The sequence below is a fragment of the Ciconia boyciana genome, chromosome 2 (assembly GCF_034638445.1).
Source record: "Ciconia boyciana chromosome 2, ASM3463844v1, whole genome shotgun sequence".
Taxonomy (NCBI): domain Eukaryota; kingdom Metazoa; phylum Chordata; class Aves; order Ciconiiformes; family Ciconiidae; genus Ciconia; species Ciconia boyciana.
The window spans coordinates 40,270,290-40,297,882 of NC_132935.1; the positions used below are offsets into that span (position 1 = coordinate 40,270,290).

The following is a 27,593-nucleotide window of genomic DNA, read 5'->3' on the forward strand; positions in this document are numbered from 1 at the left end:
CATAAGGCTCACTGAGTTGGCAGTTGGCATTCTTTACTCTTAAAGTAAACCATTCTTGTACCTGTAAAAATCCCACCAAAAAAGTCTAATTTGATTCTCCTAGTTTTTTTTAATTTGTGTCCATTCCTTTCCACTAGGATTATTGCTCAGTCTGAACTTCTCATTTAAAAACTACTAATCCACAGAGCCCAGCTGATGCTGCCTCAGGTCAAAGTGCAAAGCAGCTCCTACCTTACATCCTCTCCAACCCCAACATATGCTGCGTGTATTGGCTTTGAGAATTAGGTAGTCATAGACTAGTTCCTCCTGAATTATGCCCCAAAATATTGTCTGTGAGTAATTGTCTAGAGACTATGCATATGTGATGCAGAGCCATGCTGTTAGATGTATTAAGTAGTAACCAAAACATTAGGTTTTACTTTGAACTAACATGGTGCACATTATAAAATCTCCACATGCTGGAAGAAAGAGTAAATCCTCTGTGGTTTACTCATAAATATTTATAAGATTATTCAGTCCATTGTGTAGTGAATAACTAAATCCATTCTGATGTAAACCAGCCCAGCTCCTGTGTTTATATAGTCTATCTGACAGAACACAATTACAAAACACGTTTTTCTTTTTTAAATTTCTACTTGAGCTCCTTGAAGCACCTAGAATTTGAGCTTGGCAATATAGAACTGTAATTGTCCAGGGACCTGGCATCTTACAGATTAGAAGTGCATGTATTTTCAAGGACAGAACTATATACTGTATAGTTTATATTCACATAAATGTATTCTGTAAGGACAAATCAATATATTATATACGTACATCCTATATTTTTGCTCCTGGTAGGGAATTCTATCACCAAGGAGAGCAAAGCCAGAAAAACAACTTAACTCTACAGATTCAAGAAAGGAATACTGCATTTGCTTTTTATTACTCTATTTTTTGTTCAAAATGAGCATGGCTCAGGTGTAGGATGTGAATTTCAATTTAACATATTCATGACTGGGGCAATTGGCAAGATCTGCTGTTTCTGACAGGTGTAAACATTCAGGCTCAGCCCTAATTGTGTCTTGTCTTTTTGTTTTTATTCTGGTTGTTCCCCACTATTCAGTTTATTTGCTGTTGAAAGTTTTCTTTTATTAGAAAATCATAATCTGAGCCAGAGACTGAAATGCTGATTTCAGCGACAAATTAGAAACTTAAAAATAAGAGATGAAAGGAGTGGGAAAGTGAGTCTGTACTGTGCAGATGCACTTTCATTCTCAAGAGCCTCTGTTTCCTCAAATGAAAGGAATTCCGAAAAAAAAAGGGTTTAATTCACCATGGAAATGTGCAAAACTTTTCAAGGCAAAGTCTTTGCATATGCTAAAGGCACAGATGATGTTCCATGTAAAGCATTACTTTTATCTTTATTGTTTTGAATATGTTGGATCATAAGAATGGATGCACTCCAACTGCCACTTCAAAGCTGCACAGATAATCCCACATCCCACTTGCTTTGTTTGGATTTTTAATTTTGCTCAAGTAAAAGCAGAATCAAAGCTCATACCTTATTCTCTGAAAAACTTCTGTACAACCTTCCTCAAAAGTCCAGCTCGTCTGCACCAGGGTAAGTTACAAAGTTCCTAACTCGTCTGAGGATATTTCTATTTACTGTGTGTGTTTGCCTTATTTTACATGATAAAGTGCTTCAATTTCTCACTGGATGGAAGTCATCAATCTCCACCATGCTCAGAAATTCTTCCTCTGTAGACCAGGGGGGCCCTAATCTGTGGAGCAGGTGTTGGTGTTGAAGCAGAGGCAGCAAGAGGAATGTAATTGTTTCTGATGCACGTGGCAGCCATTGTCACTCAGCCTGCAATGCAGGTGTCGACAAAAGCAAGGTCAGACTCCCAGTCGCAGGACATTTTTGCCTGTTCTGGTCCCTGAGCCTGAAAAATGGGCCTGAGAGCAGGCAGTCTGTCCCATTTCCTTATCACCCAACTGCAGGCTCCGTGGGCCAGTATGGTGCCTGGGGTGGCATGCCCAAAGGAGGAGAGAAATGGCTGCAACTGTAAAATTCCTTTATTCATTGGTAAAACGTTCCCACGTGACAGGGAGCAGAGAAGTCCGGTGCTTATTCATCTGCCAGCTCTCTCCATTCCCTCTTTGAACTCTTTGAATCTCTGTTCAGGCTCTAAAGGAGACCCCAAAAGATGCAGTCCCCATGTTGACATCTACCACTGAAAGACTTTCCCCCCAGAAAGAGGTCAAGAATATTAATATGAAAGCGAAACAGTTGGTTTAGAAGGGTTTATAGATCAAGTGCTTTTCAATGTCATTTCTGTTCACAGCATTTCAAACACAAAAATAAATGCAACTTAGGAGAGCTTTAAGTGAATAAAACCTTTTTCTATATGACATTATTCCCTCAGATGGCTTGATATGCTGTGGCTGGTAGTTAGAAATAAATATATCATGCTGATACTCCTTTGGTCTTTCATGAAATCAGGCACCCTATAGAGCAAATGTGTGGATGCATTCCCTCTCACCAGAGGGAATACACCTTCCATCCCTTCTGTAAAGCCCTACAAAGAAATGAGTGTCTAGAAATACGCTATTTATTGTAATGAGTGCCCTAGGTTCAATAATGCTGATAGGAAATATGCGAAAGTCCTGGAAACCGCAAGGTCTAGGCAATCTTCTCCTTATTCATTGTTTCCTATATAAATTCTTTATCAATGAGCACCTAGGGGCTTATTTTTCACTTGCATCATCTTTACAACTGTATATATTTCCATTTATTTCACCAGAATTATTTCTGGCAAAAATGGTGGTGTGTTTTGATGGTCTTAGTTTACAATATTTTCATAAAAATGAATGACTCCCCTGTGAAAAAGAAAAATCCCTAATCAGCTATTTTCAAGCGGCACCTCTAGACTGAAACTAACAAACCAAAGGAGAAAACACCAGTGGCTATAAAATATTCTTAGCCTGGAGGTATGAGAATCTGCCAATATAACATCATGAAAAAACAAGCGCCTGGGAGATTTCAATGTTATTTATGCTTTTTGTCTACAGACCTCCCATGGAGTCCCATCTCCATCATCTGGGCACAAAATGCACAGATCAGTAAAGTAAGACAAATTTCCGAAAGGCTTAAAACCTTAAAACCTAAAGCAAACATCCGACTCTTTCAGCCACTCTATTACAAGAGTAAATTGGACAACCCCTATGTTTGGTATAGGAGTTGAAGAGTGCGTTTGTATGAAACAATAAACTGACATGGTACCAAGCAGTCACGTTCCTGTGAAATTGAGTATATTTCCTCAGGAATTCCTGGAAGTGAAGTATGAATTCTCGTTGATGTGGGGCTGTGTGTATCTCATAACTGGCCAACGCAGCCTCCCTGTACCAATGAAAACTGGACAGGCAGTGTGGAAAACAGGGGAACAGGAAAAAAAAAAGACCAAAATATTCCCAAACCCTGAACAATTTTTGTAACTGCGTCAGGCACGAACACCATGGAAATGTCCCGTTCACAGTGGTGAATCATGGAAAACCTGAGCAATGAAATTCCACAGCACTCTTGCTTCCATGGGCTACATATCAGGAGTACATAAAATGGGCCAAGGCACAATCCCGGCCGCCCCAAGGTAAGTAGTGTGGCTAGCATGGCTCACACCTGGGCACCTATGTCCTCCCCATCTCTCCCCTGCATGATCCAAACAGGGTGGGTTTTTCCGCCCTGGCTCCTGGGCATAGTCCCTGACCCGCACTGTGCCCAGCATTGGTGGCCAACATGGCCACCAAAACTGTGATGCTAACGTTCACACATGATGGGTAATAGAGGATGATGCTCAAACTCATTTTCCATCCCTGTTGGGTTCATTCGTCTAGACAGGGCTATTGAAATTCTGCAATGCACACCGAGTGTGTTGGAAACGTGAGGATGTCCTGCCTATTAGTACAAGCAATCCAGAAAGCAGAGCATTTGGAGGGGAATGGTGAACTGCTCTTTTTATGACTTTCGTACCCCACTTTAGCTGACTGTGGAAAAATGAGCAGATTAAAATATCCTGAAGTCTTTTGTGCTTTTTCCTTGGAGTCTAATTACTTGGATCATATTGTAGTTAGGTAAGATTGCTAGGGAGAGTTATATTATTACTAATTATATATCATATGACAATATTAAGATAATTACACATTATACTGTATCAATATAATTTTATATTAGTATTCTAGCTCGCATTAGAAAAATTTCCATGGTTAGAAAAAGGAGACAAACTCTCTGGTACAACAAGCCCTGATTAAGGTGCCATCTTTACATCATTTATGTAGGATTTGCACAAGAAAATCAAGAAGTTAAGGCCAAAAAGAATCTTGTAATAGGAAAATTTCTCAAGACAGTCACTAAATTTGATAATATTATTACATTTATTAAGCTTTCCAGTTGGAAGGGCCTGTCCCAGATTGTATATTGATAAATGATTGTATTACATTACTTCTTAAGGCTTGGTAGCATGAGGCAGATATGGTCCACGTTACCAGTGAACAACATGATGGCACAGATGATGAGACTTTCATTACTTAAGACTGAAATGTGTTTAAATGAGGCTATGGTATGGGTCCACAAATGAGTTAAACATGGCTTCCAGCATTCTAAAAACAACAAATGGAGCACTGAGATTTTTCTTTTTCTTTTATAGTTTGGTTTTGGTCAAGAATCATTTTGATGGTTCATTTTCTGCTCACATGGACACTAAACTCATTGCCTTCCAGAATACAGGGGAAGCTTCAAATGTCTGCTGAATTTGGCTGATACCTGTGCCTATGTAGTTTATGCAGATAGATCTTTTACTTTCAATTGTAGTAGATTTGGATAAAAGCAATAGAACAATTTAATCTATCATAGACTGTTGTACTTACAAGCTTTTAAGTAAATAAAGTACTAAAGAAAAAGTTCTGTGCTAGATTTAGCAAAAAAAAAAATTTGATTAAAACCACAAAAATGTGGAGAAAGCCAAAAACTTCAAACCTTCAAATATTGTTTAAAATCTCCCCTTCCCACAAAAAAAAGTGCAAACACTGCCAACAAACATTCATAAAGTTGTCCCTGGACAAAAAATATTGATCCTGGGTTGCTATTTTATTACCTACACAAGAACTGTTGCTGTGTCTTGGACTGATAGAAATAAAGTTATGGGGCTGGTTTCAAAATCGTTCTTAGGTCTTGTGGATGTAAGGAACTGAGCATTAAACAGTGCCTGTAAATTCTGCCATGTGGATAGAAAAGGTATTTTGAACCTAAGAAGGGGTAAGATGCTAATAAAATCTTTGCTCTTTATTGTAATATTTAAGCATGAACTGGGGTTTTGCATCATATTAAAACTGGCTTATTTTTCACTGTATCTCTTTCTATATCTTTTTTAGTACTGAGTTATCAATACAAACTGTCAAAACATTTGATATGTAAGATATCAAGGAAGAATTGAATTAAAAAAAGAAAAATCCTGTATTTTTTTCCCTCAGGTTTGACTGGGAGAGAGTGAAGAGGTGAGCCTTAATGCAGTGGGCCAAGATCACAGAATCACAGAATCACAGAATCGTATAGGTTGGAAAAGACCTTTAAGATCATCAAGTCCAACAGTAAACCTAACACTACCAAGTCCACCACTATACCATGTCCCTAAGCACCTCAACCAAACGTCTTTTAAATACCACCAGGGATGGTGACTCAACCACTTCCCTGGGCAGTCTGTTCCAATGCTTGGTGACCCTTTTGGTGAAGAAATCTTTCCTAATATCCAGTCTAAACCTCCCCTGGTGCAACTTGAGGCCAATTCCTCTTGTCCTACCACTTGTTACCTGGGAGAAGAGACCGACACCCACCTCACTACAACCTCCTTTCAGGTAGCTGTAGAGAGCGATAAGGTCTCCCCTCAGCCTCTGCTTCTCCAGGCTAAACAACCCCAGTTCCCTCAGCCGCTCCTCATCAGACTTCTGCTCTAGACCCTTCACCAGCTTCGTTGCCCTTCTCTGGACACGCTCCAGCACCTCAATGTCTCTCTTGTAATGAGGGGCCCAAAACTGAACACAGTATTCGAGGTGTGGCCTCACCAGTGCCGAGTACAGGGGGACAATCACTTCCCTAGTCCTGCTGGGCATGCTATTTTTGATACAAGCCAGGATGCCATTGGCTTTCTTGGCCACCTGGGCACACTGCTGGCTCATGTTCAGCCAGCTGTCAACCAACACCCCCAGGTCCTTCTCTGCTGGGCAGCTTTCCAGCCACTCTTCCCCAAGCCTGTAGCATTGCATGGGGTTGTTGTGGCCCAAGTGCAGGACCTTGCACTTAGCCTTGTTGAACCTCATACAGTTGGCCTCAGCCCATCAATCCAGCCTGTCCGGATCCCTCTGCAGAGCCTTCCTACCCTCAAGCAGATCAACACTCCCGCACAACTTGGTGTCATCTGCAAACTTACTGAGGGTGCACTTGATCCCTTTGTCCAGGTCATTGATAAAGATATTAAACAGAACTGGCCCCAACACAGAGCCCTGGGGAACACCGCTTGTGACCGGCTGCCAACTGGAGTAAACTCCATTCACCACCACTCTTTGGGCCGAGCCATCCAGCCAGTTCTTTACCCAGCGAAGAGTACACCCGTCCAAGCCATGAGCAGCCACTTTCTCCAGGAGAATGCTGTGGGAAACCATGTCGAAGGCTTCACTGGAGTCTAGATAGACAACATCCACAGCCTTTCCCTCATCCACTAGGCGGGTCACCTTGTCACAGAAGGAGATCAGGTTGGTCAAGCAGGACCTGCCTTTCCTAATTCCATGCTGGCTGGGCTTGATCCCTTGGTTATCCTCTACATGCTGTGTGATGGCACTCAGGATGATCTGCTCCATCAGCTTCCCTGGTACCGAGGTCAGGCTGACAGGCCCGTAGTTCCCCGGGTCTTCCTTCCCGCCCTTCTTGAAGATGGGCATCCCATTTGCTAACCTCCAGTCAACTGGGACCTCCCCGCTTAGCCAGGACGACTGGTAAATGATGGAAAGGGGCTTGGTGAGCATGTCTGCCAGCTCCCTCAGTACTCTCGGGTGGATCTCATCAGGCCCCATAGACTTGTGAGTGTCTTAGTGGTGCAGAAGGTAAGAGTGGTGCAGATGGTAAGAGGTAAGATGCCCTCATTGAATGCACGAACATGTGGCACACAATGTACCCGTGGCAAGTCCCACGACAGTGCCACCTCCCTGCTCCACCATTCAACTAGGCTAGAGAGGCCCTGTGGAGAGGCTGACGAATGACTATGGAACATGGCACATCCATAGGCCCAGATGTTGTTCTGCATTTTGGGTGGGAAAGGGATCTTTAGAGGATGTTTAGGAGGGAGCTGAAGTAAATTGCTTTAGTAAACCTGTGTGTTGTTCTTTTTAATTTTTTTTTTTTTAAGAAGTAATCCCCTTCTCTATTTTAAAGTTTAAGGAGTAGCATTAAAGTTGCTTTCTAAAGCAAGTTAGGTGAAATGGTCTGGAGTAGCTGTTATTGCTAATAAAGTCTAAGCTAGACTCTTTTCAGACAAAACAAGATAAACACACACAAAAGAAGGTAGAAATGAACAGCAGAGCCAGAAATTATAGCTCCTCTTTCTAGCATGGCCTCTTACATGTGAGGTCAGTGGTGGGAAACCCCAGTACAGCATGGCTTCCCATAACTCACTCCCATTCCTGGTCATTTGTACCCGTAACAAAATATTTAGAACATGCATTTCAGCTGCCCAAAGCAATGACAGTCATGGCAGTGAAGGAACACATGTCCTTCTTCATAGTTAAGACAGATCTCACTGCACAAGTGGCAGAGAAAATAAGGAAATAAAGTGGAGAAGTAAAAGAAATGCAAAACTTGCAGTCCAGTTGTGTTCTAGACTCAGCTCCTCTGGGGGGGCTGGTTCAGGGAGGGCACCTTCAGGTGGTGGTACTGGTGAAATCATGGTCTCAGGAAGATGAAAGGGAGCAGAATCAATAATGAAACACTTGGGTCTTTCCAGTTCACTCCTGCTTGCCTGAGTAAACAATTAGTATCCAAGAAGGGTGAACTTGGCTATCCCTGGCTGTTAGTGATGAGAGCTCCCAGGAAGATCAAATTTGTAAGAAAAGCCTACCGGTGATGGAGAGGGTATTTCAAATACTCACCATGCAGGATTTCACTTTGAAAACTTTTTCTGGAAATCAGTGTTTTACTTGAATAAACACTCAAGCTACCTGGTATAAGTGACCAGAATGTAGCTTTAGTTTTCTGTGTTATAAGTGACCAGAATGTAGCTTTAGTTTTCTATGTTGATCTTTATATTTTAACTATATATTTCAATCTCTATACCTGTACCTGTGTGACTATATCGGGTGCATTATAAGTTAATAAACAAGATAAAAATAAACTAATCACAAATAAAAATGGAAATTATCATGTTCTTTTAAGAGGCTGTTTAATTATCTACCACTTTTTACTGTCATTCACAATGATTATCAACTAATCTACATAGTAGGAATTTACACAGGAGGTAATGGAAAGTTAAGCTAGAAAAGTTCCATATCACTAGGAATGATTTCTTGAAAAATCTTTACCTATATCATAGATTCAGACAGAGATCTAGCAGATGTCTTTCACAACACCTGATTTATTCGATTGTCATTTTGATTCAGACTAACATCGGAATTATGGAGCAACATCATTATTCATCATTTTTGTCGTTCCATGTGGGCAATTGTTTCAGCTGAAGCCTTCTACATAATGTACAAGGGTGAGAAGAAATGAAATTTGCTTTTCAGGTTTCTACTTTAAGGCAATATTCTGTTCTCTCAGAATATTGACTGACACCAGAGAAAAACTTACAAGCTGAAAGTAATTCACATCAGTCTCCCTTTCAAGACCACTAGCAATTTTACCTGTTCAAATCATAATCAAACCACAGCAAAGAAATGCCTCCAGCATCCATTTCACTCAGTCTCTGTCTATTATGAACCTTCAAAGAACACAAAAGTCTTTATATACACTTACTCTTAGCCACAACCTCAACCACCATCCTTCTCACCTGTGTTTGTCGGTTTTCTTTTCATGACATGAGACTCATTTCTTTTGTTCTACAAAAGTGTATTAAAAGTGCTTACTCCCTTAGGCAAGCCTGACAACCACTGAAAAAACAAATTCAAACTAAAAAAAAAGGCAAATTCATCATGCAACTCTACCTAAATTACTTCTGTGATTTTGTAAAGCATCACTTCTTAGGTACTTATCAACATGCATCTTGACTGTACTCACGTAGAAACTTTTTATTAGTCTCTCGTTATATTGCAGTGTTACTCAAACTCTGCTTTCTTCTACCTGTGTGAATAAGTCTTGTGGGCTATAATCCCCCCTTTCCTTCCTCCTCCATGCAGCTACGCACACACCTAATCTGTGAATGAAGAGTGTTGTGGCAGCCATCTCCTCTGGCAGACACTGAAGTAGCAGAAGTACCACTCTGGCATTACTACTGCAGCTTGGTGCCTTTCCCCTCATGCTGTGTCAGAAGATTTTGCATGAACTGGGCTGTTTCCATGCCCAGCACCTTCCATGGGAGAGTCAATAGGAGCTAAGCAGATATTTGTAGCAGGGGATGGAACGGCTGCATTATACGTCCGCCATACCCTGTTTCCAAACCTGTCACCTACATGGGTTCCAGGGAAGCACACACCGTGCTGGACCTTGCACCTGCTGGTGGGAGTCCCTGATCTGCTTTGCAGAATTCTAAAGAAGTTAGAAGTTAAAAGAAGTTTTTCAGCAGTTTCTACAATACTAGATAGTGAACAAAGAACAGTCAAAAGATACACAGATATATTACAGCATTTGGGCCAGAAGTATTAACTACAAAAGCTTATGAAGGCAGCATTTACAGAACACATGCCTTTTAAAACTTACTCTGGATTGCAATCTTCCTAAATCAAAATATATTTTCCCAGAAAACCTTGTCTGTCTTTCTGTGAGTTGTTCTGAGAGGAGCACAGATGCACATTGATTTTCTTCCTTGGTGAAAAGCATATCATTCCCTTAAAGCCTGAGGAGTATGAGCCGTTTCACTGCTTGTTTAGTGAAATCCCTGCTCTGTCTTCTCATATTTCCCTAGGACAAAACAGAGAGCGTTGCAAATCATTGGGAACCATAGTCCAGAGAAAAGAAGAATTATTTCTGCAGTCAGGTCACATTCAGGCAACAAATTTTAATGGAAGAGCTAGGCTGTAAATTCAGTACATGATTAAAAGAAAAATGTCCTGTCGGTGGAAGCTCACACAGAGAAGGGTTTTAATCAGTGAATATTTTCCCCCATATAAGAAAGTCTGGTCACATGGCTATCAACTACGATAAGCAGAAGGAATCAGCCTGATGAGTATGAGTGAGCAAAGATCTGTTGCTGTTAGGATCAGTGAGAATGTAGCGTGAGGCTTGCCTCTGGTTTGCCGGCGTCCTTTACAATAAATGTGCAGACACAGGCTAAGGAATCAGACCCTCTTAGTAAAATACCTTTTCATTATTTAAAAGCATGTCTGCATGTAAAAATCAATTAGAATTGCATTTTCTGGAAATAAGAAAAAACCCAACAAAGTCAAGCCTATTCATCCAGAGCTGTCAATCACCATGTGAACACTTAGCCTAGAGAAGGAGTTCATTTCCTTGGTTGCTTTATCAACTTTGCAACCAGAGCAGACCTGATGCAGCACACTGCTGGAGACGGAGCAGAGCTGTTTGCATTGAATTGCAGCTTGGCAGAAAGGTATGAATTTGATTCCACCTTCCGAAGAAACTATCAAGCGCTGATTGCCACAGAGATTGCTGAAGGCTTGGGAGTGTACTGAGGCACAAAGACAAATATCCTTGGGAGCACCGTGCCCAGGCTTAAACAGGAATTTCCAGGATCTTTGGTGTCCCAGTAGCCTATCAAACAGTTCATGGTTTCAGACAATATAGTCAATAAAATATCCATAAAGTACAAAGGAAATACTGCTTCATTTTTTCTAAATGAAAAATGTTGGATTTCCTCATTCTCTAAAAAATGGTTTAAATTGCTAATCTTTGTTCCAGTGCAGAACAGCAGTTTCTCTTATAATTTCCAAATGCCTAGTGTAACATAAATTCAGCATTCTGTTCAGCTCTAAAGATAGCATGTAGGAATACAAGTTTGCCGAGGCACTTTAATATGTCTTTACCTCTTCCACCGCCTCTCCTGCTTATTTGCAGAGATGCTGCCTTGTATTGGAATCAGTGACCACCAAATTTACTGTGTACCAGGCTGCTGCAGTTTCCTGTTCAGTATCAGTTCAGGTTAACTTGACAATACTGGAAATGGATCTGAATGAAAGTATCTATCTGAGAATTACCGTAACTAAGTTGCAGACATATAGTCTATTACACTGCTTCTGCCATGGGGGAGGTAATTTTGGCCAAAAGTTGAAGTGGAATAAAAATTGATATTTTCCAAATATTCCATTTATCTCGAGTTTCTGCATCATTTTTGTTGAAATATTAATGAACTCCAAATAAAATTAAAATAAGCAATCAACTTTTATTTTTACTCTAAATATTTTTCATGTAAATAAAAATATTTCATAATACCTGCACACAATTTCATTGAAATTTTTGTACAATATTGAAAAAATGCCATAGTAATTTTCATGTAAAATGGAAAATAAATCTATATCAAGTACTGCAAAATGTCTAGAACAATTTAGTTCTCATATCGATTAGTTGACAAGGTAAAGGCACTACTATATTGCTAGTGCTTAAATTGCTGTCCCCTATCCCCTCACTTTTAACCAGCTCTGCTGCAGAACTTCTGCCTAACTCTTTTTCACAAATCCATATCATAACACTTAATGAATAAATGAGCATGCAGATAACTATAATATCAGTGGTTTTGGTTCCTTTTAAATGAGCTGCTTGAAAAAGCAGATGTCCCTGGAAAGGACAACTGAAATGGAAAAAACACAGATTTTTCTTGATTCTGTCTCATGTAGTTGCTTTATTGGCTCAGACTGGTAATTAGACAAATATACTTGTGTATTTTACTACCTACGCACTACCAATAATTAATGAGGTCTAACTAAATCTAATGAGAAAGGACAAGGCCATTTGTAGAATGTAGATGCAGATACTAATTTTACTCTCACTAATTTTGTTTCTCTTGGTTATATTTTTTTAATGCTGAAAGCTTAATATTGGCAGAGGTGAAATGGGCTGTACGCATCCCTGATCCAATACTATAAACATTGGAGGAACTGCACAAGGCATAGATTATGATAAAAATACGAGACAACTACTACAAAGCATTGGGAGTAACGTCAAAAGCCATAGGTTTGCACAAGCCTCTGTAGCCTCTCTGCAGTCTGTTCCATGCACTCACAACTCCTCTGTAACATTTCTCAGGCTGAAAAAAGATCTTCTGATTTTCAGTAATCTGGTGATCGCTCTAAATTTACCAATGAATCTGTGAAAAGCCAACAGCCCACCTTAACTGACTATTCACATGGCTAAGAGACAAGTGTTCCTGGCTATTATTGATGATTATGATGAAGAATAGGCATATCTTTCATACCCACTTTTGGAGTAATGATGAAGTTCAGCTCTGCAGACAATGCAAAGTTAATTTTCCATGCCACTTGTGCAATTGTTTATTATGGAAAAGAAGACATGTTAACTGTTTCCTAAACAAAAAAGGTGAAAAAGTCACAAGCAAAAATTGAAGAAAAGATGTAATACCTTCAGGACAACTGTATTTTACTCATGTACCATTCCTTTAGCCCTTAACACTAAATTACCTCATGTTTTCTATCACATGCTGACGTTGACCGGCTTTCTTAATCAATCACATGTCACTCGAGGAAATGGAAAGAGAGCAAGGAACCTGGCTAAGCACTGGTGTCAGCCCCTACAGGGATTTTATTTGGAGAACAACATACATGATGTGCTTCCTAGCATCGTTTTCTGTCCAATTATAAAAATAACAGGGCCATAACTAATGGGAAAAAAGGGGCTGCTGCAATGCCCTGGAGGAACCCCATTATATATTGATATCATTAGCCCTTTTGTTACATTTCAATGAATACGAACCAAACTGCAGCTCTGGCTGCCTGAAGGGAGGGGCAAAAGCTGCTTTGCAACCTCTTTTGGAGCAACTTGTGGAGCTTTTCAAATGGCATAGAGAAGGCCATCTTAACATTGGGGATAGAGGAAGAGCCATCCAAATTAACCCAAAAAGAATTCAAACTTACAGCTCAGTAGTAAAAGCTTGGTCAATGATCTGAACTTCATTAAGCCACTCCAGCACTGCCCCCAATCTTAGTCTCTCTATAGCTCAACAGTCACAATGTTTCCCTTGATTAATTATTTACACGAGACTCACAACCTCCATTGTAATGTTTGTTGGGCTAAATATGGTTTTTAATTAAATTCTATTTTTCTCTGATGAAAAAAATCATTTAAGTCTACCAAATGTCATAATTCATTTTCATATCAAATAATCAACATTTGGCAGATTCTTTGAAGACATCAGGGCAGAAATAATTCACAAAGTGAGGCAATTGCATGGGGTCACTATGAGGCACTGACTGGTGACAGATATTCAGAAATGTAATCAGATCACATCATTGTTTGTCACTTTCTTATGGAAGGGATGCTGTATGTTCTGGGGAGAAGAACACAGATTTAGGACATCAGAGAACTGTGAGGAAAAAGTAAGAGGAATTAATTCCTTGAAAACAAGAGGAAGCAATGATCTTTATGACAGGGATGATTGTATTGTTATGAATCATAATAATAATAATGAAAATTCCAAATATTTGAAATCATCCTACCTGATTAATTAGAACAGGAGAACCTGCAAATGTAGGGATGACAAGTCTAAGAACATTAACAATTAGATTTTTTAGAATGTTCAGCATCAATTTACATCTATAATTATGAATTTTTTTGACAGGTAAGTATTATTTTTACAGAAAATGAGGTAAGAGCTAGAAATATCATTAATATATTTTTTTTTTAGCATAGCATACCTCATGAAGTTCAACAAGGGGAAGTGCAAAGTCCTGCACCTGGGGACGAACAACCCCATGCACTGAAATATGCTAGGGGCCACCAAGTTGGAAAGCAGCTCAGCATAAAAAGACCTTTGGGGTCGTGGAGGACATCAGGTTGAACATGAGTGAGCAATGTTCCCTTGCTGCAAAAAAGGTGAATGGTATCCTGGGATGCATTAGGCGAAGTATTGCCAGCAGATCAAGGGAGGTGATCCTTCCCCTCTACTCAGCACTGGTGAGGCCACACTTGGAGTACTGGGTCCAGTTCTGGGCTCCCCAGGACAAGAAATACATGGACATACTGGAGAGAGTCCAAAGAAGGGCCACAAACATGATGAAGGGACTGGAGTATCTCTCTCCTATGAGGAAAGGCTAAGAGAGCTGGGACTGTCCAGCCTAGAAAAGAGAAGGCTCAGGGGGACCTTATGAATTAATGTATATTAACACCTGAGGGGAGGTTGCAAACAGCATGGAGCCAGGCTCTTTCCAGTGGTGCCCAGTGACAGGACCAGAGGCAATGGGCACGAACTGAAACACAGGAGGTTTCCTCTGACCTCCAGAGGTCCCTTCCAACCTCAACCATTCTGTGTGATTCTGTGATACAGAGGTTGCAATTTTTCTACCAGTGGTAGACATGTCACCGAACATTCAGACACTATATTGAAAGCTGCTTTAGAAGTCTGTTGCCTCTTGGGGGAAAAGTGTACAACATTTATAAATTCAGGAATTGAAAGGTGTACTGGGAGGACAGCTTCTCAGGGCATATACTTTAGCAGTTATGTTTTATATGTTCTTGTTGTCTAACCCAAATCCCGGAAGACAGTGACAAGTTACATGTGGTTTTGTCATCTCCTGCATGCAGAATCATAGTTAGATATACCCAGATATGAAGTTGTCCTCGTCCAACTACTATACACCAAGGCAAGCTGCCTCTGCACTGTCACGCTGCTATATCCATACCGGATGCGTTCCTGTACCAAAGTGAACAGGCGATACTGAATGAAGACCAACTTCTTTACCTTCAAACTCTTTAACGGTTTTGGCCCCAATGGTCTCTACAGCACCGGAGGAAGAGTTTCAGACTAAAACCATGGTCAGCAGCTCCACTATTTTTGATAGTATCTTTACTCCACCGTTTATGCAGAAGACCTTTCTTGAGAGCCAGAATGAGGCCAAATATAAATGAAATGAATTCCCACAATAAATAAAGAACAACGCAATCCCTGTAGATTTGTACCCCAAGTTCAAGGTGTTTTCAGCTTTGTTTTCTGTCTGCACATCAAGAGGGCACACATCCAAGAGTGAAAGAACATTCAGAAACAGCACAGAAACCCAGTCCTTGTCCAGGCAAAGTCTCAGCTCCATGCCCCATTCTTCATCTGAGGGGAAGGTGGCAGAACAATGGACACAAGATAGATGTATGTAGCTTAATGCAGGGCTGGAGGTGCTCACACATTCCCTCATTAGGATGGCAGAAGAGCTTAATAGGACAGAATGCTCCCAAATGGAAACCCAACACCATCTCTATAAATGTCATAAATGTCACTGTAACCACTAGATGTCCTGTAAAAACATACCTTTCTCTACCATGTCAAAAAGGTAGGGGATAAGTTTCTCTGGCAGAGATTTAGAAAATAAAATGTTCTTCTACACCCCTCTAGGTAAATAGACCATCTAACTACTTCCTGCCAGCTCCTGCCTCGGTCCACTCTGAGGAACGAATTGTGGCTGGACATTTGCCTGCTATGGCTGCATCAATAGGAGGGAATTCCCTCATGCCTGGGAGAGTTCCTGGCACTGGCATGCCATCACCTATGCTACTACACAGCCATGAGGTTGGCCTGCTCTAGCCACCACTCTCCCCAAACAGTTCCCAGGCATAGTTTTGGTCAGAACAGTCCGAGGATTTTTCCTGCTGGGTGGCTTGAACACACCTGCCTGTTTTGGACGCTGAGACCATCAGCGGAGATGTGAGCTGTCCTGAGCCTTCTGGTCTCAGTACCCAGTTCCCTTGGCATACTTAATTTATATGTATAGATGCAGTCTGTCCATCTTGGAGGAGAATCGTTCAGGCTCACAGTGACCACAGTATCCAACTCCCAGTTTGGCTGCCAGGAGTGCTTTTCCTTATACTTGTGATACTACAACTTCATTATATTCTGTAGAAAGTAATATCTTTTGGCTTTCTTTATCTTTTGAAAGTAATATCTCATGGCTTAGGTGGGTGTACTCTTCGCTGGGTAAAAAGCTGGCTGGATGGCCGAGCCCAAAGAGTGGTGGTGAATGGAGTTAAATCCAGTTGGCAGCCGGTCACAAGGGGTGTTCTCCAGGGCTCTGTGTTGGGGCCAGTCTTGTTTAATATCTGTATCAATGATCTGGACAAGGGGATTGAGTGCACCCTCAGTAAGTTTGCAGATGACACCAAATTGGGAGGGAGTGTCAGTCTGCTAGAAGGTAGGAAGGCTCTACAGAGGGACCTGGACAGGCTGGATCGATGGGCTGAGGCCAATTGTATGAGGTTCGACAAGGCCAAGTGCCAGGTCCTGCACTTGGGTCACAACAACCCCATGCAACGCTACAGGCTTGGGGAAGAGTGGCTGGAAAGCTGCCCAGCAGAGAAGGACCTGGGGGTGTTGGTTGACAGCTGGCTGAACATGAGCCAGCAGTGTGCCCAGGTGGCCAAGAAAGCCAATGGCATCCTGGCTTGTATCAAAAATAGCATGCCCAGCAGGACTAGGGAAGTGATTGTCCCCCTGTACTCGGCACTGGTGAGGCCACACCTCGAATACTGTGTTCAGTTTTGGGCCCCTCACTACAAGAGAGACATTGAGGTGCTGGAGCGTGTCCAGAGAAGGGCAACGAAGCTGGTGAAGGGTCTAGAGCAGAAGTCTGATGAGGAGCGGCTGAGGGAACTGGGGTTGTTTAGCCTGGAGAAGCAGAGGCTGAGGGGAGACCTTATTGCTCTCTACAGCTACCTGAAAGGAGGTTGTAGAGAGGTGGGTGTCGGTCTCTTCTCCCAGGTAACTAGTGGTAGGACAAGAGGAAATGGCCTCAAGTTGCGTCAGGAGATGTTTAGATTGGATTTTAGGAAAAATTTCTTCACTGAAAGGGTTATCAAGCATTGGAACAGACTGCCCAGAGAGGTGGTGGAGTCACCATCCCTGGAGGAGTTAAAAAAAACATGTAGATGTGGCACTTTAGGACATGGTTTCATAGGCATAGAGGTGTTGGATTGACGGTTGGACTAGATGATCCTAGAGGTCTTTTCTAACCTTAATGATACTATGATTCTATGATCTTTTTCTGGCTATGTTTTGTACTTGGTAGTGTTACTGCTAAGTTATTCCCCATTGATTAGTGCCTGACCTTACCTTAGGCACGTATGCTTTTAACTCCACTATGGAAAAGATTCAATACTCTTAATGTCTCTATATCACATCTTTGCCTGGCTTTACATGGTAGTGAAAACCAGGTGACTCCCCAGGAGTGTTTTTTCTGTCAGTGTTCCTCATCTGTGGGTCCAGCAGTCACCCAGAGGTTATACTAATTGACATGAGAGGCAAGAGATGGACCTCTGATAAGTAAATCAGTGCTTTTCTTCAAAATATCCTGCATTCAGTCAGCATCAACATGCCAGACAACTTGAATGTTTTGCATATTTTTAGTTTAGGGTATTTTTCTTTCTTTCTTTCTTTCTTTTTTTTTCCCTTCCTTCAGAGTTCTAGATTTTAGGTATGGCTCTTCTATATAGTGAAGACCGATGTGATGAGACCCAGCTGGAAAGTTAACCTCACCTTGCGCAACGCAGTGCTGTGAGAAGGTAGTAGCTCCCGTCCCCAGGAGCAGTGTAGTTGTGTCAGCTTATTGCTCTGCCAAAATGAATTCATTTTGCTTTTTCAGCACTGATGAAGTTATACGGCTGCTAATTCCAGAGCTACCTCAGTGAACACTAGCTTGAGGGGTCTCTGCTTCACAGTGTAGCTGTGGACAACCTTACTATGATATTAGGCTCAGGGTCTAATACAAAACTCTCTGCAATCACTTGGAGAACTTTTTAAATCTCAGGCTATTAAAACCAGTGTCTACCTTGTATTTAACATTCTCAGAATGCATTATCTATTTTCAAATAACAAAAAAGACTGTATGAAGAGCCTTTCTCAAAGTTGCTAAGCTGTCACCATTTTGACTGTAATATCCATTTGTTCTCCAAAAATTCAGGTTTCAGTAAAGATGATCTGCCTTGCATTTTAAAATTAAAGGTGTTGTATGGAAGGATTTATTCATCAAAATAATGTGTACTGTGCCCTACACATCAAATAAATGTAGATTTTAAACACACAACAAATATATTTCTTCTTTACTATTAATTACATCCCACTCTCTCATATTTCTCTTGATTTTCCCCCAATTTAAAGAAATGCTTAACACCTTCAACTCCCAATAACTTCAGTAGCCACCCAGAATCAGGATGAGATACAAAGTTACTGTTTCACCAATAAAAGGTACTTTTTTTTTAGAATCAACTATAAAGCAAATACAAAAAGAGCCTTACTGTGTTAGAATTAAATAAGTGACTGTCGAGCCTATTCCCTGAAGCAGGGTCTAATATAGTCACAGCTGCAGCATTCTGTGCATAGAAAATTTTTCATACCAGTTAAAAAAAATATTTCAATAAAAAGTCACCTTTCAAAAATGGAGAACTGCTGCTAGTGAGTTATATATCTCGACAGGTATCCAATATTTACCCCTGGAGGGATTTCTTCTTACAGAGGCTCTAACTCCCTATCAAATGGAAGTGCTCACCTTCCCAGTCATTTGGATAAGGGTTAGCATGATAAAATGATTTGTTATGCCAATAAAGTTTTTGTTACACTGTAAAATGGTTTGTTACGCTACTACTGCTACATAAAAATGTTATGAAAATTAAGTAGGTTGTAAGGTCCAAAAAGGAATAGGCTACTTTTAGGACTAGCCACTAGGAAAAGAAAAAAAGAAGGATCTTCTGATCTACAACTCTTCAGTACTGTAAAAAGACAACCTAAATGACCTTTTAACTAACAATTGAAATTGGTACCCCAATTAAAAAGCAGTTATGCATCTGAAATGAATGGGAACTTCTTCAGGTCAACAGTACCCAGAAAATGGGAGGAAACTGCAACAAGTCTGGCAATCTAGGTGGTGACTTCTGTCCTGTGTGACAGTAAATTAAACAAGCCTAAATTACAGTTCGGAATGGAAACTGAAGTGCACACTTATGGTATGCTAATCATAACACATCACAGATGGCATGGCAAGATAATAAGACTGGAGGAAAACCTTACTTTGCGTATGGGATTTTAATTTTAACATAGTATATATCAGTCAAAAGCAGTATCTGAAGCTGGCAACTATTTAATTTGCAGTCAAGCCTTATAAGTTCCTGGCACATTTTGAACTTGCAATGAATTGTATCCAGAATTTATTTATGATTGTTCCAGGCAATCAGTCATTCCACAAGAAAGGGAAGGCCTGTTACATCATATGCTTTACAATTATTACATAATTTTTATACTTTTCCATTTTCATATTTCTTTTAGTTTGTATATATTAAATGTTTTTATTCCATTATTCTAATATTAATATTTGTGTTCCTGTCATTTGGTAAATTTTGACCAGAACTGCACTGCACTGATAAGTGCAGAAAAAAACAGTTCCTGATTTTGACAACCAGCTGTGTTTCCACTGAACTCTAAATTTGTTTCTAATCACAAAAATTCTAGAAAAATTTCTAACAGAATACATTTTGTCTTATAGAAGTGAGGAAGTATTAGAAATATTTATGGTTTTCTCCTTTTAAACCAACCACACTTCAGTTTCCCTTGTACAGGCTCACCAAAGCAGAGTGAACAACACTGGATTGCGAGGGGAATTTGCTGCAAATGAAGAGCTCATGCAAGAAGCAACCTGCTTTGAGTATCAGGCCCCCCAAAGAGTAAGGGAGGTGTATTCAGTTAAGCTTTGCAGATGTCATGTGCAAAATTCTTCTGCAAGGCTTGCTTTCACAGTAACGTTATAACGTAAGTTGACATACACAGGGCTGGGCCTCAAGAGAAGTGATTTTGTCTTCACTGGAAAAGATCCTGACTCAAAGTCAGGAGAAGGCTCGTGTAGGTGCTTGTGATGTCACTGGTGCCTGAGAAGCTGATAGGCCAGGAGCAGACACATGGCTTGTGTATGTGCATGTGATGTCACTGGTGCACTAAAGAAGTGCACTAATTCAGACCTGGATTGTCAAGTGGAAGTTCATTAATCACTGCTGTAAGGTACAAGTTTATTAAATTTTGATTAAAAGCAGTGGCAAGGAAAAAGCACTCGACATCTTATAAAAGGCATTTAGTAATGCAGAGAAATTATCTTGAACTTTTAGACGACTTCATTCTAGACAGTTGGACAGGATGATAGATGTAACCACATACACTGATTTTTTTCTTTCAAAAGACAAAAGTCCTTATCTTGAAAAAATGTAAAAATGAAAATTTGAAAATAATTTCAAACTAAGGAGTGAGATTTATCCTATAGATCCCTTTCACTTTGCTAGTGGCAGTATTTACCCATCAGTTAGTAAAACAGCTTGAAGTACTGAATAGACCAGGAATATCCAGCCTTTCTGGTTGCTTAGAACAGGCAGCTCATCTGACTAGTAGGTGTGGACTGCAGACTGCATCTCTTCTCCCACTGTCTGACAAGCACTGGTGGCCATGGTTAGGAACGCGAGCCACGAGCGTTTATGTTCTCAGAATAGGTCCAGACATCAGACCTATGTGCACCCACTTGGGGTGGGCCGGTTGCTACGTACTACACAGCTGTGTAGAGAAAGAGTTACCACTTCTAGCAGATCACACGCAGCTCATGCCAAACAACCTTTTAATCACAAGCAGAAGCAGCCATCAGATTGAGGAAAGACTGTGGCCAAGACTGCGCTGCTGCTCCCAGAGCAGCTCATCCGGCCTCAGTGCTTCCCTGCGCTGCAGACCTTTTATAATAACCTCTTGTACTTGCAGTTTTTGACTGGTATTGCAACTACAAAATGTGGATCTCGGAGGCAGGGTATTCTGATAATGCAGAGTCCCAGGAAAGAACAAATAATATGCTTAAATATAAATGAGTCCTTTAATTTCTAATACTTCTCTGGCCTTTTTCAAGTGTTCCATCCATTTGGGAAGAAACTTAGCCATGTATCATGTAACATATATTTACATTCAGGGCTGAATAAATGCCATCATTGGCTGTGAACTTCGGAAAGGTTTAGGCAAATTAATTTGGACAAGTCTGCTCTCCTTTGCTGTACATGTCTCAACGAATGAGAGCCAAGAGGTCAAGTTAATTTTCACCTGTCCCAGCAAAGGCCAGAATGGGGACTATGCCTGTACAGAGCTTTACGAGATACAAGGAAAGAGGAGAGCAGCGCACATCTTAATAACGTGAATATCTTTCTCTAATTCAAAATACAATTAAAAATCTGTGCTGCTATCCATCAACTACTACATCCCCCTTTCAGGACAGAGACACCCAGCAGCAGCAGGCTGCACGCGACAGGACTGCCGGGATCCGAGTAGGAAAGGAAACAGGAACTTACGGAGAGGAGTATTTGGATCGCGCTGTGAATGACCTCTAGGTACTGGAAATCAATTATGCAGCCTGTCACGGAGACGTAGGAGTAATCGTCTAGGATGCCAGGGGCAGAAGGACGCACCACCCTTCGTATGCAGCCGGGACCGTGTTCCCGCCACCACGAGCGGTGCATGGAGATGTTAAAGGTCATGAGATCAGTTTCCTAGGAGACAGGGAGGGAAAAAGTGTGAAAAAACCTCTCACTTTGTGTGCTTTAAGGTAAAGCAAGGGAAATAAAAGATGCTTTCAACTATTACAAGGAAAATGAGACAAATAACTTGCCTTCCCGCTCACCCCCGTAATTTTAACATGGAAGTAGGCCATTAAAGGGGAGAGAAGAAATTGCAAACATTTATCATTTATTTTGTAATTGTGCATAAGGGTCTGTCTGGCAGAAGAACGGTTGCACCAGGTACTGTACAAAACACAGTGCATATCCTACGTCTCCATGAACTTACAGTCTGAAAAGCAATTTTGTCGTTACTTGATTAGAATGTCATTTAAAAATTATTTTTTTAACAGGCAACAGAGAGAGCTTTACCCCATGGTACTGGAGACAATCTAAACCAAACTTCCACCATATTTATTTAAAGTAATAACTATAAATTATAACTATTATTTTAAGTAGGACCACAGCCGGGCAGACTGTTTCAGCTGCCAAAGATTCGAATGAAAGTTTGTCTCCAGCCAAGCCCCCTGCTCTCTTTTCTCCCCTCTGTCCCCCATCCAGATTACCATCATCTCAGTTTAGCTAAGCAACCTGCTTCTGTGAACTGATCTGGGTTTAAAATACACACAATAACTTCTCTTCACTCAAATTATCTTCAGCCTCAACCACAGCTTGTCCGATCAGGCCTTAAACCTACCGTAACGTGTACTGGCTGCACCGTAGCCCACACAGTATGTATCATGTCTATGCATTTTAGTTAATGTTATCCCACCTCTACTTGGAACAGTGAAAGTGGCAAACATCCTAACACACTGAAGATTTTCTAACAGCTTATCTGTGAAGTACAATCAGGAAAATTCATCTGAATTAACAACAGATTTAGGTCTTTAGGTCATGCTCAAATACAATACGCTGAAGTTGAATGGACACCACTCAAATGCCAAAAAACAACCTCCTCATTGGAGATAAATGTGAGATTAGTTATACTGATACTTTAAGTCATTAATTCAGATTTAGGTTTCCATGTTTCCCCATCTCAGCTCCAAGGTAGTTGTAAAAAATGTGTGCAAAATTATCAGCTGTATGCCCACAAAATACCCCTGTTTCTATACATGCCAGTTTGTCAGCACTGCTGTGACACTGATTCATCCTTTGCATCCCACTCTGAAAATCTGTCCTGTCAGTCTGTCTGCGGCTGTTTGCTTTCACCCTGACCAAAGGGACATTTGGTGCAGATTCCAGTTGCAGAAGAAGTCCTCTTGTTTTTCATCTCTGTTAATTGCCTTTATTCTGGCCACACCTGAAAATTAACGGGTGAATTACATCCTGCCAGTCTCTGTTACTGCTAGTAAGCAGTAAGAAATCTGCCTTTGTGATTTGCTGCTTTGCTCTCCGTAACTTCTTTACCCTCGAAATGCAGACTTGCTGGAACATTATTTACAGTTGATGAGGCATTTGTCTTTTGACTTTGCATGTCATTCCTTGATACTGGTTTAGAAAATTTTCAGCTGCGATATGAAAATGACTTGTGAAATCAGAAGCTGACAGACAATTCAGTTTAATGAAAATATAATTATAAATATATAGTCATAGGAAACAGCCAAGGCTTTCTCCGTACAACAATGCCAGAGATTGCACAGTGTTATCAAGTGCTTTTAGAACTGTCAACTGTAAGAAATGCCATTTGTCAAGCAGCACACACATATTCACTCTTATCTATTTCAGTAACTCTTTGTCGAGTAGGAATATGGATTTGCCATGAGGGTTAGTGTGTATCAAATATTGCAAGGTAACGCTTTGTTATCACAACTGTGGGAATAAATTGTGATGTCCGTGGTGCTGGTGTCACAGCTTTCTTTGCTCTCAAGGATTTTTTTCCTCCTTTATTTTTTTCTGTCTTTAAGTTTTGATTATTATGCCCTGTTTCAGTGTTTGTGCTTGGCTAGTTCACATCCAATGGCAAAGAAAAAAGGTCAATTTGCACAGGGAAACAGCTTGATCAATGTTGCTGACACATTTAAAATGTAAGAATTTGGCATGTGGTCAGTACAAACACCTCTTATAAATAAAATCTTTCATTTCTGGAATACTGTTATGTTTAGTTCTTGGGGTGATTAAAAAAAATTGCTTGACTTGGTAGTCATGTTTAGAGATGCTTAACTAGACGGTCATGTCCATATTTCAAGGCTGCTGGTGATGCAGTGAGAGAAAGAAACAGCAATATTATAGTTAAAATTCTTTGATTAAAACCAAAATAGATGTCATCAGAGAACTTGCTGCTTTTTTAAAAAAACCCTATTATTCAGAAATTATGGATAAAGGCTGGGAGAAGAGCTTTTCATAATTACTTTTCACTATGTGTATTACGTCCTGAGTCCTCAAAGCAGGTAAAAGAGGATAATGATGGCCCAGCAAAGATCAGTTTTAGAAAAGCAAACAAAACCACCTGGTGCATTAGCTTGACCTCTAAAATATCACTTCACAAAATGGCAGCCATAAGCTGTTTGAGCTGATAAATGTTAAGCTGCCAATCAATAAAAGAAAGCCTGACAAAAATCAATTCTTTTTTTTTAGCGGCTGAAGCACACTCCTCTCTTCTTGGAGATTCTTAATCCAGAAAGTGAGTTGAATGTGCCAGGCGTTAAAAAATTAACCTGTATCTTTATCACTATTTACAGAAGTTCAGAAAATTCAAAAACTCTTTGCCTGGGTGTACAGGCTTTAAATATCAGTGAACTTCTGAGAGTGTTTCAGAATTTGTGAACTCAGTGCTTGGAAACCCTGTGCATGGTGGACAAGCTGCTGCCCAAGTGGCTTATTCTCAGTTGTATGTTTAATGAAAGCCAACAATTCTTTCAGAAAGTACAAGCAGATACTTGAAGTTTTTCAATAGCTTATGTACTGTTTTCCAACGTCACAAGCAATCATCAAGCGAATGCATATAAAATGCTTAATCTTCAGCAGGTGATGTAATGTAAACTGCTTATTTCTTGTAGAAGAATGCTGCTGCTTCATAGCAAGAGACTCAGTTTCAGGCTTTGTACAAGAGACATCAAGTAGTCTCTTTGGAATTCATTTAACAACTGAAATTTAAATCATGGATGGAAAACTGCTGTCTTCTGAGCTTCAAACTCATAACATACCTAACATAACATACCAAACTCATACCTTGATCTTAATTCCATACATCAGCAGGTGAACTATACTTCCTCAGCTGGTAACCTCTCAGACAGATGACATAAATGAAGAGTGGGCAGAACACAGATAACAGGATTTCCAAGAAAATCATGTGGGACTTATGGAAGTGACACAGGGAAGGGTAATCCTATGTCCTACTCAAGCAATAGTCCAGCCTGCGGTAAGAATTTTGCTCCTAGCACAGGATCAGCCCAATAATCACACTTCTACTGATGTAGAGTCCCACTTAACCGTCTACGGCTTTTTAAGCTTTTAAACTATGTATAGGACTTGTGTTGGCTGTCAGCCCAAGGATTAATTTTGATCATTATTGGAAATCATTGCTATGGCAGGTACTTTCTTTTAGGTAAGATGTAATCCCTTTAAGTCCCAATAATACTGTTTTCTAAGTGCTTGGTGATAATGTTTAATTTCATTATATCTGCTTAAATTCTACATTTGGTTTCAAGTGGATGTTTTCTATTGGGCAGGGCTTTGAGCAACCTGATCTAGTGAAAGATGTCCCTGCCCATGGCAGGGATGTTGGTCTACATGATCTTTGAAGGTCCCTTCTGACCCAAACCATTCTGTGATTTTATGATTCTATTTTTTAGGTGGTGAATCTAGATAAATTTTAACAGATAGTAGCATAACACAGTTTATTTTAAAACTAAAGAACAATAATAAGGATGATGTTCCTTTCATTTATTTGTCTATACTTTATGTACAGTGCCTATAACAACAACACAAAAAATTAATGAGAAATTAAGACTAACTAAAATGACCAGATGTAAAGAAAAAAAGACACTAAAACTCCAGGAAAAAAAACAACACACCAAGATTGCCTTGTATAACAACAAATACAATGCTGTGACATGATGATTACGCATTGCAGAAATTTTTTTTTTCACTGTATGTCTCTGTTTTATGACATGCTATTTTGTATTTCTTACATTACTTGTTAGTATCTGAAAAATACACTCTTAGGAAAACTGTAAGAAAGACAGCGTGTTGAGTGGGATGGAGGAGAAGCACTTTTTCCTCCATGAGACAGCAGTCAACACTTGAAATTTTACAGAAAGGTGCAAGAGCACAAAGGCCTGGCAAAACATAATATTAGAGATCTTCACTTTATTGTTGCTTTTGTGGTACCCAGCCCTTTCTAACAGTTTTTATGATATAGATACATACTATAATGCTTATTATAAATGAAGATTAAATAGGCTGAGGCAATAAGCATTCCCATCCCATTTCCTAAGAGTAACAAGGATGCTCTATTTCTGACTTGCTACCAAGAGTCTGTTTTTAAGAGTGAGGAGAAAAGATTTTCAAATAAACACCTGGTCAATAGGTAATAAAAGATAATATGCATAATGCTAGGAAAAAAACAGTACATTTCCTTGTAATTCCCTACACCCAATTAAGCTTGTAGTTAAAATTCAGTGGTGTTGGCATGGACAAGGGACACACACATTCCTTACTATCTAATTTCAAGGAGACATTAATCCTCATTAGATACAAATGATGTGTTCCAGTGTTAACGAAACCTGCTCTAATTGTAGATGTACATTGAAGCATGAGCATCAGCTATTAGCCAAAGACCCCCATTGGCAGCATAACCTTAGTTTTCCACCCTGTTATTTCCTGAAACCACAGGTTCTGATCCTGGCTTGCTCTGTGTGTGACCAGTTATGCTCCATCTCCTCTCACTACTGCTGAACAAATTGGTTTTGAAGGCCTGGGCAGATAATACTGAAGAAGTCCATTGGCAAATAGGGAAACTTGTGTCACTAGCTCCCACGCTGTCTTGATTGGGGTGATTGTTTTTGAATATTGACTATTGACTCAATTTTTTTTCTGTTTGTTTTTAATTATTTGAACTCTTGCTTCAGTGTTACACAGATGGCTTTTACCTGCCCCATGAGCTAGAGATCAAAGGTAGACCACTCAATAATTGTGACATTCCTGCTAATGTGATGGAACAATGAACCATGCTGCTTCCAGGCAAGCTCTCTAGGTTGAGGTTTACTGCTGAAAATATAACAGTCAATATCTCTTCCTCATCCTGAGCACTCTGGTGAAGAGATTACATGAAGAGCGTTCTTAAATTGAAGCTTATGGGTTGACTCTATTGGGACTATTCAGCTGTTTGAACTGGCTTATAGACTGGACCTAGCAAATTCATCTCTGTGGTAGCAAACCCAATGAACGCTAGACCAGAGGGACCATGTGATACACATTAATTACTACTGGAAGAGAAAATTCACAATATCAAGATCTTCAGACATAGACCATGAGGTAACCCCAGCATCATGGGCTGAGAGTGGTTAAGAGAGGTAAAAAAGCAAAGTCATTTTGGGGAGTAACGTTAGAGGTTGTTGTGGTTTAGCCCCAGTTGGCAATTAAGTACCACACAGCTGCTCACTCACCCTCCTCCTGCGGCAGGATGGGGGAGAGAATCAGAAGAGCAAAAGTAAGAAAACTCATGGTTTGAGATAAGAACAGTTTAATAATTGGAACA

At 40.3% G+C, this 27,593-nt stretch overlaps 1 protein-coding gene across 1 annotated transcript in view; it reads right to left on the reverse strand.

Moving 5' to 3' along the window:
• NKAIN3 (sodium/potassium transporting ATPase interacting 3) overlaps window positions 1-27,593 on the reverse strand; it is a 385,022-nt gene that overhangs the window by 72,158 nt on the left and 285,271 nt on the right. Inside the window, exon 4 of the mRNA XM_072851254.1 lies at window positions 21,692-21,889. Within this exon, the coding sequence (XP_072707355.1) occupies window positions 21,692-21,889 (198 nt within the window). The remainder of the gene's footprint in view (window positions 1-21,691; window positions 21,890-27,593) is intronic.